This window comes from Schistocerca piceifrons, chromosome 2 (assembly GCF_021461385.2).
Source record: "Schistocerca piceifrons isolate TAMUIC-IGC-003096 chromosome 2, iqSchPice1.1, whole genome shotgun sequence".
In the NCBI taxonomy this organism is placed as follows: Eukaryota; Metazoa; Arthropoda; class Insecta; order Orthoptera; family Acrididae; genus Schistocerca; species Schistocerca piceifrons.
The window spans coordinates 471,187,346-471,202,694 of record NC_060139.1 but is presented as its reverse complement, the minus strand read 5'-3'; the positions used below and the strand labels follow the sequence as shown (position 1 = coordinate 471,202,694).

Here is a 15,349-nt window from a genome sequence, read left to right as displayed (position 1 = left end):
AGGAACAAAATTATCTTATGAAAATTGTGCAACAAAACAAGCATGCTAAATCTAAAAATGTATGCAGAACCCCCAAGATCAGCAAAGTTTTACAGAAGCTCAAAATTTAACAGGACCTTCAATGTGAGATGCTTTTAATAGTTTCTATGATGAAAACTTGCCTCGAAATCTGGGGGAAAAAAATAAATAAATAAAATAAATAAATCAATCAATCAAGTACACTAGCAGCAAGAGGCAATCATTACCTTTATTGCGTGATAACAATGTTGATGTTACTGATGACAATGCCACTAGACTAGAGTTACTAAATACAACCTTCCAAAATTTCTTCACCATAGGAGGTGAAGTAAATATTCCAAAATTCAAATGAAGAACAACTCTCAACATGAGTAACTTAAGAGTAGATATCCTCAGCATAGTGAAGCAGCTTAAATCATTTAATAAAGGCAAGGCCTCCATTCAAGATATCCACTCACTCACCATAAGATCTGTACCTAAAGACTGGAAAGTTGCACAAGTCTCACCAGTACCCAAGAAAGGAAATAGGAGAACTTTCTTTGATTTACAGACCCATATCACTAACACTGATTTACAGTAGGATTTTGGTACATGTACTGTGCTTCAGCATTATGAATACATTGAAGTAAATGATTTATTGCCAACAACCAATGCGATTTCAAAAAATATCATTCCTGTGAAACACAGCTAGCTCTTTAGTCATTACAAACTTCTGAGTGCTATCAACAGGAGATGCCAAATTGATTCTATATTTTTAGATTTCCGGAAGTCTTTTGACACCATTGCTCACAAGTGACTTCTAATCAAATTATGTGCATGTGAAGTATCATTTCAGATGTGCAACTGGATTCATGACTATCTGTCAGCAAGTCATTGAGTAAAACAGAAGTAATATCTGGCATTCCCCAAGGAAGTGTTATAGGACCTCTGCTCTTCCTGATCTATGTAAATGATTTTGGGACAATCTGAGCAGTCCTCTTAGATTGTTTGCAGATGATGCTGTCATTTACCATCTTGTAAAATTATCAGGTGGTCAAAACGAATTGCAAAATGATTTAGACATGATATCTGTGTGATGTGAAAAGTGGCAATTGATTCTCATTAATGAAAAATGTGAAATCATTCACATGAGTACTAAAAGGAATCCACTAAATTTTGATAACATGATAAATCACACAAACCTAAAGGCTGTTAATCCAAGTGAATACTGAGGGTTTACAATCACAAATAACTTAAACTGGAACAATCGCTTATATAAAGTTGTGGGGAAAGCAAACCAAAGACTGCAGTTTATTAACGGAGCACTTAGAAAATGCAACAGGTCTACTAAGAAGACTGCTTACACTATGCTTGTGCACCCTTTTCCGGAGCACTGCTGTGAGGTGTGTAATCCACATCAGATAGGATTGACAAGAGGACACCAAAATAGTTCAAAGAAGGGCAACTCATTTTGTATTGTCATGAAATGGGGGGGAGAGTGCCATATATATGATAGACGAATTGGGGTAACAGTCATTAAAACAAGGACTTTTGTTGCAGTAGATTCTCATGAAATTTCAATCACTAACTTTCTCCTCAAGAGTGTGAAAATATGATAAAATAAGAGAAACAACTTAATAAAATAAGAGAAATCAGAGCTTGCATAGAAAGATTGAAGTGTTCATTTTTCCCATGTGCTCTTCATGAGTGGGATGGTAGAGAAATAGCTTGAAGGTGGTTTGATGAACCCTCTGCCAGGCACTGAATTGTGAATGCAGAGTGATAATGCAGATGTAATTTGTTCACATATTCTCCTGCACATTATTAGTGAGAAAGAAGAAACTAACGTGGATGATATAATTTAGATCTGCCCAATCTGTTCGTGCATATAATGTTGTAAGTTGCATTCTGCATTTTCCAGTTTGATAGTTCACATTTAATTTTGCACGTTGCTTCAGGTCTAACTCTAATTATTGCTTTCTGTTGGCCTTTTCCTTATCTATTGCCTATGAAAATTCCCATTCAGTTTCTTTTTTTATTACATAGGGACAGATTGCTACTCACCATACAGAGGAGATATTGAATCGCATATGCTTTCTGCCAAAAGTCCTTCTTGTTTTTCTCATCATCTTTGTATTTACCTATATTTTGTTTCCCTTTACAGTTTTGATGGCACTTTTTTACAAGTTCAAATCTCATTTCAGACTTAATATCCACAGGCAGCTCATTTTTCACAGTATTCTGGAAATTGCACCTTGGCTGTTAGTCTTAATTTTCTTCCCACTCATTTTTCTGTGCCCTTTATTCAGATTTCTTTTTTAACTGTTTGTTACCAATCAATAGTCAGAGGGAAGAACTTTAGGAGTTTGTAAAAACGAGATATTCAACTGTATGCTAGTTGGATACTTCTCTTTTACTGTCAATTCTCTGTGTATTTTTAATCTCTGTTCTAAAATTTTCTGTTGTGAATTTGCAGAGTGAAATTATGTAGAAACTATATTTTGAGGTATGCACCAAATTAACTTTCTGCTCATTTTTGTTAATCTGTTTGCGGTTTTTTTATGCCTATGTTAAGTTTTCCTCAAAATTTATTCATTAAAATGTAATTATTAATAAAATAGTTCACAGTATAACACAATTTAGACAGATATTTACATGTACAACTGATAAAGCAGATAGCAATCTAAATCAAGTGATGTAACAGTTACCCAGTGCATTTGATTTACCAATAGGGCCAATGTAAGTCAGTGAAAGACAATCCGATTTATCCAGAGTTGCTTGCGTAACAACTTTTTCTCTTTCTTACTATCACACATAACTGTATGAGTTCACCAAACAGTGGAAAATCCAGGATGGACTAATGACAGTATTATGAAAAGAAGAGATTTTTACTCATAATATAGCAGAGATGTACAGTAGAGATGTTGAGTTGCAGACAGGCACAACAAAAAGAGTACTAGATGCGTAATATTTCAGCCAGGAGGCCTTCTCCCAAAACAGACAACGTACACACACACACACACACACACACACACACACACACACACACACACACGCCGACACACATTCGCGTAAATTCAGCTCATACACACACGACCACTGTCTCTGGCTGCTGGGCCAGACTGTAAACAACTGTGCATGGTGCGAGAAGTAGTCTGGGTGGTGGGTTAGCTGAGGGGGAAGGAGGACAGGGTACGGTTGGGGGACAGTAAAATGTTATTTTTGGGAGCATACAGGGATGAGGTGGAGAAAGGGTAGGGCATGAAGGTGCAGCTGGGAGGTTGGGTGATGGGAGTGGAAAAGTTACAGAATGTGGATGCACTTGTGGATTAGGAGGCAATGGGGTGGGACAATGGAAAGGAATAGGTGAGTGAAGGACAATACTTTCTTTTGCACGGAAACAAATCTGTGCCTTATCTCTCCAATCACCCATCACCTTCCAAAGTTCCACCATCTGACCACATAGGAGCATTCCCCTCGTGATTCAGTACCACCCAGGACTGCAGCAACTGAATTACATTCTCCACCAGGGTTTCGACTACTTCTCATTGTGGCCTGAAATGAGGAATATCCTACCCACTATCCTTCCCCGCCCCTTCCACTGTCCACCAAACTTACAAAATATCCTTGTCCATCCCTACACAGCCCCTGCTCCCAACCCCTTGCCTCATGGCTCATATCTCTGTAATAGACCTAGATTCAAGACCTGTTCCATATATCCTCCCACCACCACCTACTCCAGTCTGGTCACAAGCATTAAAGGCAGTGCTACCTTTGAAAGCAGCCATATGATTTACAAGCTAAGCTGCAACCACAATGCTTCATTGTATGTGAGCATGGCAAACAACAAGCTGTCTGTTCACATGAATTGTCACCAAAAAGCTGTGGCCAAGAAACAGCTGGACCACCCATTTACTGAGAACACTGCCCAACACAACTTCCTTCATTTTAATGATTACTTCGCAGCATGTGCTATTTGGATCCTTCCTACCAATATGTGGGAACTCCCCATGCAATATACCCTACTTTCCCACAACATTCTTGGCCTCAAACTCTGTTAGTCATTGTCCTTCATCCATCTATTCCCTTTCCTTTTCCCATTCCACAACCTTCTATTCCACAAGCACACCCACAGTCTTTTTAGTTCCCTCCTTTCCCAAACCCTGCCATCTAACCTCCCAACTGCACCTAAGTGCCCTACCGTCTCTCCATCTCATTCCCGTATGCTCCTACTTTACTGTCCCTCACCTGTACCCTGCTCTCCCCTCCCCCTCCCCTCCCAATCCTAGCTACCCCTACCACTCAAATTGCTTCTTGCATCATGCACAGTTGCTCACAATCTGGCTGCTGCTACCAGAGACAGTGGTCATATATGTATGAGGTGCATATGGGTAATATGTGTGTGTTTGTTGGTTATTGTGAAAGGTGGCCTTCTGGCTGAAAGGTTACACTTTTTGTTGTGCATGTCTGTGATTTGGTATCTCCACTATATGGTGAGGAGCAGTCTACCCTTTTCATAATATTATATGAGTTCACCAGTATTCATAAATCTTTTGCGAAATAATAATATGAATAAAAAACAGTGGTATCTCAATAATCATTTAATTGTAACTTTTTTGGAGTGGCATTGCTTCAGTAACCATACATGTCACTGTAACACACAGAAGTGAATGATTGACAGTAGTGGTGGACAACAAAATCCAGACATGCTATGTTACATTACCTTTTTTCTTCCCTGTTCTTTATTTGTCTTGTTCTGTCTCTCTTTTTACATCAATTACTGATTACATTCTGTTTCTTTTCTTTTTGTTGCTGTTAATCTCATATTTCACTGTCATTGAAGCTATTTTTAAACTCTTCACTGATATTTTAGTGATAGCAGCTGTAAATATGTTATAAATAAGTTCATTTCCAACTCCTCCTCTTCATCTTACATAAAATAGTGTCTGCTTATTTCCTGTGATCTTCATTTTCCTCAGTACATCCTTGACACTTCTGCTTTGGCCATTGCTTCATCTGCCATACTGTGTTTCTTCCCATTTGTGAACATAGTTCAGAAGTTCCTGTATCTGATACTCAAAACTAAGTTACATGTGTCTGAATAATGGAAATTTAAAATTTTTTCATATTAGGGTGTGCTTATGCTTCACCCACAACATATATGCAGGCGAGTGAATGTCTGTCCTCACTTTATGTCAAAGTAAAGTCAAATAATAATCATTTATTCCATTTCAGAATTAGGGGAGATTGTGAATGCTGTAAATCGTGGCTTTGAACGTGGAGAAACTGACTTTGGTGTCAAAGCAAAGACTATACTCTGTGCACTCAATGGTACAGGCATGATAAAGGATGTTTTGGAACTATGTAAAAAGTTTAAAGGTGAAGGTGTTGTTGGAATGGACATAGCAATGAATGCGTATGATAAATCAGAAACCTATGGTAAGTTATTTGCTTTCATTAGAGAAAATTAAAGGAGAAAAAGATTGCTTTGAAACATAATGCTTCTTCTCTTATTTGACATTGAAATTAGTGGAATCTCTGGTTTAAAAAGTAAATAATAGAATCTGACTATAGAGCCAATTTCACAATTTCAAAATCAAAGTACAGTGCCTGAGAAGAGTAAGACATTGTTCAGTTGTGATTACATCAGATAGGTAATTCATGTCAGCATGAGATAACTGTTACAAGTAATGTTTCAATCAGTTGAAGTGCCGCTTAACCCAGAAGAGATTGCTGCATATGAAGAAGCTAGAAAATGTGGTATTCACCGAACACTGCATGCTGGTGAAGCTGGGGGAGCTGATATGGTACAAAGAGTAAGTAACAGAGGTTTTCCTTTCTCTTATCATTTCTGAAGAATGCACTTACATGAAATCTGTACACAGTTCCCAAGAATGTCAACCATATCTCTATAACCTATATGTGATATCATTGTACTTTGATAAAGTTTGCTACTTAAATCTGCTGGTGTAAGAAAAAGTAGAGAGCTATTACACCTGAAACCCATAGCATGTTCCCCTTAAAGGAATTCTCTGAATGATGTGGCAGATAGATACATAATAATGACTCAGATATCAGATACACGAATCCTCTGTGCAGAATTTTTGTACTGCTGATACAAAAAGAGGAATTAGTCAAGTAGAGTTTACATTTAATGACATGCAGTTAACATGATTAAACCATGAAATTTTTAGCATAATGGCTAATGATAATGCTTAACATAAATGGGCAAATACAGAATGAGTTTTCAAAATTTAAGGGATCTGATTATAGAGTTACTGTGGTTTGCAGATCAGCAATGTAATCATAGGATTCCAATATAAAATAAAACATTAAAAATACCAGTCAGTGGAGGAAGCAGTATTAAGATAATTCCTCTCCAGCAAACTTGGATGAATTTGCTTTAAAGCTTAATTATGCAGTTATGTTTTGTACAGCACTAAGACATAAAATAACTGAAGATAAGAAATCTTGAACTTTCAGAACCTGAGATCTTGAACATTCAGAACTGATGTCTAATTGCTGGGAGTTGAGAGCAAAGTCAGTAAAAACAGGAAATGAATCAGAAGAAGATAGAATTTCTAAAAGATGCACATTGCAGAGACCCATGGTGTAGTGACTCTTGAGGGCGATGGTCGAGGAACTGTTCTTTGAGGTCAGGATGGCATTTGGCTCTTCCACCTGGACATTATGGGCTTATGGGTTGGCAGGGGCTACAGGAACTTGATGGAGGTGACAGAGGCTACAGCAAGGGAAACAGAATTCAGGAGAACTCTTTATTGTTCCTACAAGCTGGATTAGATGCAAGTGTATGCCCTCATCCAGTGGCACAGCTTGGCCCTGACCCATGGTGTCTTTGTTTGGTGCAGTGGGGGTCAACGTGCCTGAAGGCCACACACACCACTGGGGAGCAACATGATTACTGAGACAGCAGCTGGTGGTCAAGGAGTCCTTTGCTCAGTTGGCACTTGCTGGGCTGCTGTGTGGCACACTGAACTCTGGACCTCGGCATACCAGTGGTGAGCTGATGATGATGACAATGTCCAGTGTATTCTGGAGGGTCAAGCAGCACAGCAGCAACGTGGTTATGGCTGTCGCCTTGAACCTGCCTGATGACTAGCTCACCGCTTATAAATAACACCACAGTGACTGTTTGTTTGACTGTATGGCAATGAAGGCATGCACTGCCAGTTGGTACAATGCTGTGTCAGTGAATCATTGTTAGTGTCTTTCCACATGTTGAGATAACTTGTGGGACATTTTGCAAGTCAGCTGCATTGTCAGTTGCATGTCTTTGGGGTGCTAATTGGAACTCTATGCCTCAAATTTTCTTGGTTTTGTTATACTCCATCCATACCACAAGTTAACTCCCCTTTTTGTAGAAACTAAATTCTTGAATTTAGCATGGTGCTGCACCAGTGACAGTTAGATAGAGCAGACATTCAGACAGAATTAAAAATGACAAAGCCCTCTATTGTTCATATAGTAATAGTTAGTGGCTGTTTCAGAAAAGTGTGCGAAAGTCCTGTGAACACACACTACGAAAGCTGATCTAAGTTACTACACTTTGACTCCAATGGTTGCTTTTGTTCACCCCATTCACACTTGAGTCCACTGTTATGCAATCCACTCACTGCTTCATGATTACTCTGTAGGCTGTCTCACTCAGTCTCTAGGCAAAGTTTGGCCATTAAACACTTATAGTTTATGACATTCAATTGTCAGTTTGGCAGTAGTGTTGACAATCTCATCAGGACAGGATTTTGGAATTCCAAGAGATTTCCTACAATTATGCGAATCATAATACTTCAGCTTGACCTAACTAAAATTACAAATTTACAATACTCACTTATATCTGTGAATTAACCCCTTAAATCTATACAAAACTTCATCAACATATCATTCATCCTTACCAACACATTCATTCTGTTCCCCACATTAAATATCACCACATTAACCAATTATATTTTATCACTATGTCATGAAATTTGCTGCTTAAAGTACAAGCACAAGAATTTGGCAAGAAGAGATTAAACTGTTTACAAAAGGAATCTGTGATAACATCACTAAAGTTGCATTTCTCATCATAATGTCTGCAGAACTATCACTCAAATCTTCACTTCTCATCTGAGAGAGACCTGTTCAGTGTACTGAACTCCACAAACTCTGCAATAACACTGATTTATTTGTCCAATCACAGATGTTTCACAGTCTTAACCTTCGCAACCTTATTTCAGCTCCTACTACTTAAATAACAATTTATTCTCAACATACATCCTTGAAACTTGATGCATTCTCCCATTATTTTTTGCATTGATTCTCCACTGTCGTGCTGACTGAATGTCGAGGATCAGGAGCTGCATAATGATGACATCAGGGTCATTGATTCACCCCAGATCCTTGAGGTATCTCAGTACCCTACTGTGCTTCTTTGAGTCAGCATTCCATGATGAAAAGGCAAAATAATGTAAACCACAGGACACTGTTATGGTACAGAATTTTTTCCCCATCAGTGCTGTATCACAGCTTTCAGATGCCTCAGTAGAAAATAGAATCACCAATAATGCAGAAAGAGCACAGCACAGGAATGGAAAGAAAGAAAAAAGCTCTGCCCAAGACTCAGATTCTCTCTGAATGTCAAAAAACATATGTACTAGTATAGATCCCTTGAGGACTTTTAAATTGATAACTTATATGACAACTCTAAATTACGTCTACACTTGTCTGTTTGCTCATCTCTAACACACACTTATCTTCTTCCCTAACAATTTCCACACAGAATTGGAAAATGAGGATGGAAACAAATTCAGAAACAATAGATGCAAGGAACCCATGAGTGGTTATAAAGCACATGTGCTGCTACTCACTTTCGGAGCTGTTGATAAGGATAGTAACACCTTTGCCAGTATCTCTTCCAACACAACTTGTAGAGGCCCAGGGTATGGTGACCACAACAGTGGGTGGTGGAGGAACCATTCTCAGGTTGACTGGGATGGTGTTCGGCTCTTCCGCCTGAGCATTCTGTGTTCAATTAGTTAGCAGGGAGGCAGGAATCCATTGGAGGTGAAGGAAAACTCTCTATTGCTCCAATATGTTAGAGAAGATGTAGGTGCTCCTCATTGCTGGTGCTGAGATTGGGGCTAATAGTCAAGGCACCTGAGGCTCAGGTGGTGCTGGCAGGTGTCATTCACAGCACTGGACAGCAGTGTAGAAGCAGGGCAACACAGCACACTGAACTCAGGACCTAATTGTATGACTAGTTGGCTGGAGATGATGATGGCTGTCCTATGAATGCTGGAAGTCCAACAGCATAGTAGCCTTCTGGTTGTGGTTGCCTCTACATGCCTCATGCCTTGCTCAGCATGTATAAATAATACCCCAGTGACTGTTCTGTTGTTTGGCAGCATAAGACATGCACTGCCAGTTGTTGCAATCCTATGTCAACAAGTCATCAAGATCATCTTGCCACATGTTGACGAACCAAGTGGGACATTTTACAGATTAGCTGTGTCATCAGCTACATGTCTTTGGGATGATAATTGGAACACCATGTCCCAAATTTCCTTGGTGTCATGGTAGTCAGTCCATACCATAACAATATCAGAAGTGACTCATAAAACATAGCTGAGGAGTTAGCTTTAAGGTTTGCATGATGAGACTTAAATTATGAAATTCTTAACAGTAATAGAAGATGATAATCAGGCCACATCTGGTATTAATGAGTAAATTCAGCTGGCATAAGAGTAACAATGAGATCTTTTTGTTAGAATGAGGCATTCTGAATTCAATTTTTAAAAATCCGTTGTGTTACCTTCAGCCAAGTGTTGTAACTTCACCCCCAAGGGGAAGACCTCAGACATGGCCAACAGATTCATCTCATATTTGGCAGGTCACTTGTGTAAAACCTAAAATGAAACATTCTAAGACAGTCTGTCTCAACATCACCTTGTTTTTGAAAAAGTTACCCCTAAAGTTCATGATGTGCAGTCATCTCAAAATTGACAGGATTGATGGGTTATTGAAAATTTAGCATTTTTCATCATATATGGGTACCACAAACACATAGTTTCCTAGAAATTGAAGAAATGAACTATGGAAATTGTTGCGTATGTACCCAAGAGATAAAAGAGCTATTAAATGAAAGTGCCACAGGTGTAGCGACCAAAGGATCTGGTTAGAGAGCAGATAACCTGTGTTTGATTCCCAAATGCATTCTGCAGCTTTTTTCATTTGTATACAGATTGTATGAGAAATTTATTTGCTTACCATCTTGTTATTCCTTATCAATTTACTTACCTTATTAACACCCCTATTCCTAAAATTTTGATGTGGAAAAAAATACAAACGACAAAACTGCAGTATGCATTTGAGAATCAAGCAGAGGTTCTTCGCTCCACAGCCAGATTCCTTGGTCGCTATGCCAGCAGCACTCTTGTTGAACAGCATTTACTGTATTTATAGATAAGCTGCAGTTATGGATAGATAAGCTGCAGTTGTAACAGAATCTTTCCTTGATTTATGGGAAAATATGACCTTGTGTACCCCATATATGATGATGAAAAATCATCAATTTTCTACTATCTAGCAATCCCATCGATTTTTAATCCATTGCTCACCATGAACTTTGTAGGAGTGTTTTTCTCAGAAATGATGTAGTTTTGAGCCAGACTTTCTTAGAGTCTGTCATTTTAGCTTGTCCACAAGTGACCTCCCATGTATAAGCCAAGTTGATTGCCCATGTATGAGACCTTCCCCTTGTTAGTGAGAAATATGTGGTTATTAGCTGTTTTTCCATTGTTTGCTGTTTGATTTTCTGTCTATGTGTTTACGGTGTGTAAATCTGTTGCATTCATCATGTGAAATCTTTCATTAAGGGGGCCATATGTTCATTTATTCATTTTCTATAAATCCTTTGATGAAACAGAAATTTCTGGAATGTGTAATGAATCAAGCTATACACTTTGAAACAATATTTGCTGTTAGAAACTGCATTATTACACAGTTCATTAATTTGCTGTAAATGTAAAATTTTTGGTTAAGACACTTATTTGTGGTTGGTTATTGTCCATTTTTTTCTATAAATGTATACACATATAACATAACTATTTTATCTTCATGACAAGATTCATAGTCATTAAGGGAGAGAGTTAAAAGTATTTTGAAAATACGTAAAATGAAAAGTCCCAATTTATTTGTTTCATGAATAATTAATTCCTGGTTGTTTCATGTGGACTTACTTATGTTTTAGGCAGTGGAAGTATATCACACAGAGCGTGTAGGACATGGTTATCGGGTGGTTGAAAGTGAAGCAATTTACAGCAGCTGTAAAGAGAAAAAAATACATTTTGAAACTTGCCCTTGGTCAAGTTATCTAACTGGAGCTGTCCCATTAGGTACAAGGAAGCATCCAATTGTCAGGTAACACTGATTTAATAAGTTCATTACTTCTCTTTTCTCTCTACACTTACTTATTTGGGGTGAACTTAAGCTTGAATTATATTATAAAGCTCTTTATGTGTTCTGTTGTTGCAAATTTGTTTTCACGGTTACTGCAGACTCTTCATTATATGATGCTTATTAGTTGTGCTAACGCGTGCTTTATGAAATGAAGAAAAGTTAGAGTATCGTATCTTGTCAGTGACAAGATCATAAGACATGGAGCACAGTTTTGAATTGGGACTGCAGTTGGCCCTATCATATTCAAAGGAACTGTCCGGACATTCATCCTTATGATTTAAGAAGACCATGGAAAATGCAAAGCTGAATGGTTGGAGAGGGGTATAAGCACCTCTGCTATATACCATATGAGCCCTAGTTATTTAAATGTTTCAATAGTATTTGACTAATGTCTTTCAATGCAATCTATTGTGTCACTTATTTTTACATTGATCACAATTTTCATTCTAAACTGAACATCTTCAAATATGTAAAAATAAATAAAGGACATGGTAAATTTGATCTCATATAACTGATCTGCAGCACACATATATTTAAGTTCTGTGTGTGTTTGGAGCTTATGGGTACTCAACTCTAAGGTTATCATCACCCTTATGCATATTAAAAGAAACAAATGTGGAGAAAATGACTAAAATTGTTGTTATACAGTAAAGAGAAAGCATACAAAATAACAAGGATTCTCTCACTCCCACATCAATTGCATTCATTCACACTATCAATCATGTCACACACCATAAGACAATGGACAAAGTGTAAAAGGTGCTTTGCAGACATAAAACCACGGAAGAGCTAAAAGAAAGGCACAGGGAAATGTGACTGGCTGACCACTTACAAAACAATTGGGTGAGTCAGGCTCCCTGTTAACACATTAAGAACATTGGCCTAAAATTTTAGGAAACAAGTTTGACAAATCATAGAACCTTAAAACTCTCACCACATTCATTTAAATGTTACTTAAAATGAGGGAAGATTTATAGGCAAACCTACTGCTGCCTTCTGTTCAGAAAATCAAATGCAGTCTAATAAAATATGGTGTACAGTAATCTGCATGTTACAAACACCACACATGATTTGTCTTCTCGCCAAAGCAAGAAGTTATGTGTCATAGGCCTGTGGCCTATACAAAGGCGTTGTCTGATCAACATGGCTGGGAGGAGGTATGCCACGGCCACATAGATGGCTTTACTAGATGGAGCTTGCTGTCTGTCACTTCCAGGCACTCATCCTCCCATTGACACAAGACTCCATACCTCAACAGCAAGGAAATAACTGAGGATCATGACACACCTCATTGGCTGCCAGATGCGCACTTTTGTTCCCCCTGCAATACCCATGTGTCCTGGTACTCGGCAGAAAGCTACCATCTTCCCCAGTTGTTGTAGTCAGAGGAAGGCATCCTAGATATTCTGGACTACCTTATCTGCTGGGTGCAAGCATTGTGGAGAGCGTAGGGCACTCAGAGAATTGGAACAGACAAGGAAATTAGCAATTGAAGAATGTTTCATATGCTCCAGTGCCTGCAAGATCACATTTAAGGCTGCATCAAAGACTACGGTAAAGTCTTGAGGTAGTCGGACCTGGAGGACAAGATCTGGGAAAACAACAGAGAAACCAACAGAGGGCCTCTGTTAGACCCATCCATAAAGACTGCTACATAGTCATGGTGCTCATTTAAAATGTCACAAAACATCATATTGAAGACAGAAGCAGGAGTCTCCTGTACTACACTATATCTAAGGTTACCGTGGGCCTCTGCAGTAACAAGGGCAGCAGATCGATAAAATTTGGGGTTGTACTTACTCCACACCAAGTCACTCCAGCACATGCCGCACGCAGATCCCAAATGGCCCTGTTTCTCTTGGACAACTGGAGAAAAGGCATCCCAGAGGTGAATGAATAACATTATCGTATGCTGGTGACTTTGGAGCTGCAAGAAACTTACATTCCTGACACTCCATGAGGAGTTGCCATCAGATTGTAAATGGCAGTTCACCAATCTCAGCACAGAGATGGGTATGTGGCTGGTCCTGTGAGCACCCATGGCCAGCCTAATCCCCTCATGGTGAACAGCATCAATGATTTTCAGATAAGAAGGCCTTGCTGATCCTTAAGCTGGGCATCCATAGTCTAGTCGCGAATGCACAAGAGCCCTATAAAACTGGAGCAGATGAGCCCTGCCTGCTCCCCACGACATGTAGCTAAGGCACTTAAAGATATTCAGTACCTTCTGGGTTCTGGCTTTCAGATCTCACAGGTGTGGTAACTATGACAGTTTGGAGTAAAAAATGAGGCCCAGAAACTTCACCGAGTCTTTAAAATGTAGAATACTATCCCTCATATGCAGCTCAGACGAATTAAAAATATGATGAAACACACACTTTTCTGCAGAAAACTGAAAACCCATCCTTGCAGCGCACAACCTGTCTTCACAGCACATTCCTCTAACCTCTGCACTGTAAGGTGGAAAGACCTCATAAGATGTGGAGGTGGTCACAATAGCTCCATACATGTAGTTGCACGAGAATAATGTGCTTCCAAGTAACATCGTATGCCTTACTGATATTGAAGAATATACTTAGACAGTGATGTTTATGTAGGAAAGCTTGCTGAATAGCTACCTCTAGTAGGGTCAGGTCATTGAAAGTGGAGCAAAATCTCCAAATCTATTCAGAGAGCAACTGAGAAGCTGCCTGATCTCTAACAGCCAGACCAAATGACAGTTAACCTTTCGCTCCAGGGTCTTTTCTACATAGCTCATTAAGGTGACGCTCTAGTAACTACTGGGACATGTATGGTCCTTTTCTGATTTGAGAAGAGGTATCAGAATTGCCTCTCTCCATTAGTTGGAAAAGGTGCCTTTCTGCCATATAAGATTAAAACATTTTTGGAGGATTTCCATTGACATTGCTGGCAAATGTCAAAGCATGCAGTTCTGGATTTGGTAGTGACTAGGTGAAGTGTTATGAATCTCAGACATTGCCGATTCCAGCTCCCATATGGAGAAGGGCAGTTGTAACACTCAAAATTGTGCTATTTGAAGTCTAACTTGCCCCCCTCTGCACTCTCACAGTAGTGGCGAAATGCCAGATCGTGCTGGCTTTGGCAGAAGTAGCTGCAAAATACTCTGCAATTGTCTGCATGATGTCTTGGAGCATTTTTTTTGGAGACACCCCTGTTTCAGCACTGCTGCTATTGGTAAACAGTTGTGGGTACTGGAAGTCTTCATGGTGGCTTCCCATACTTTTGTGGAACAAGGGAAATGGTCGATGGAGTCCAGGAGCACTTGCCATGATCTTTTCTTACTCTCCTTAATTACATGTCAAGCCTTGGCTCTCATGACCTGAAAGGCAATGAGGTTGTCTGCTGTTGGGTGGTTCTTAAACTGTTGAAGAGCCACCTTCCTGTTCCAGGTAACTGAGCAGCACTCACTGGTCCACCAAGGAACAGGTTGCCTCCTAAGATGACTTGAGGACATAGGTCAGCAGCATGGTGGATCACTCGTATGATGTTGTCGACACATTCATGGATGCTATCACTGTGTTCAAATGCAGTGAGCTAGCTGAACAGTGTCCAGTTAGACCTTCTGACCATCCATTCGAGCGACTTCTGTATAGGCAATGTTCCATCCAGGAGATGAATGTGGAGTTGGAAGTGATCACTAGAATGAATAATTTCTGACTGAACATAGTCTGTGAGGGCTGGAGAGAAGAAAGGGTGATGGCTGAGAATAACTCTGTAGCAGCACAGAAATTAGGGGGAGTGCCTATGGTGAAAACGCACAGCTCATGAGACGTCATGAGGTTCTCCAAACCCTGGCAAGTAGAGATAAAACCCACAATATATGGTAAGCACCAAAGTCTCCCAGTAGGAGAAATAGTCAGGGGAGTTGTTCTTT

At 39.4% G+C, this 15,349-nt stretch overlaps 1 protein-coding gene across 1 annotated transcript in view; it reads left to right on the top strand.

The window, feature by feature from the left end:
• The window catches only part of LOC124776953 (adenosine deaminase-like), a 163,707-nt gene that overhangs the window by 133,572 nt on the left and 14,786 nt on the right, over nt 1-15,349 (top strand). The window contains exons 5-7 of the mRNA XM_047252185.1: nt 5,233-5,436; nt 5,701-5,813; nt 11,246-11,415. Coding sequence (XP_047108141.1) covers nt 5,233-5,436; nt 5,701-5,813; nt 11,246-11,415 — 487 coding nt within the window. The remainder of the gene's footprint in view (nt 1-5,232; nt 5,437-5,700; nt 5,814-11,245; nt 11,416-15,349) is intronic.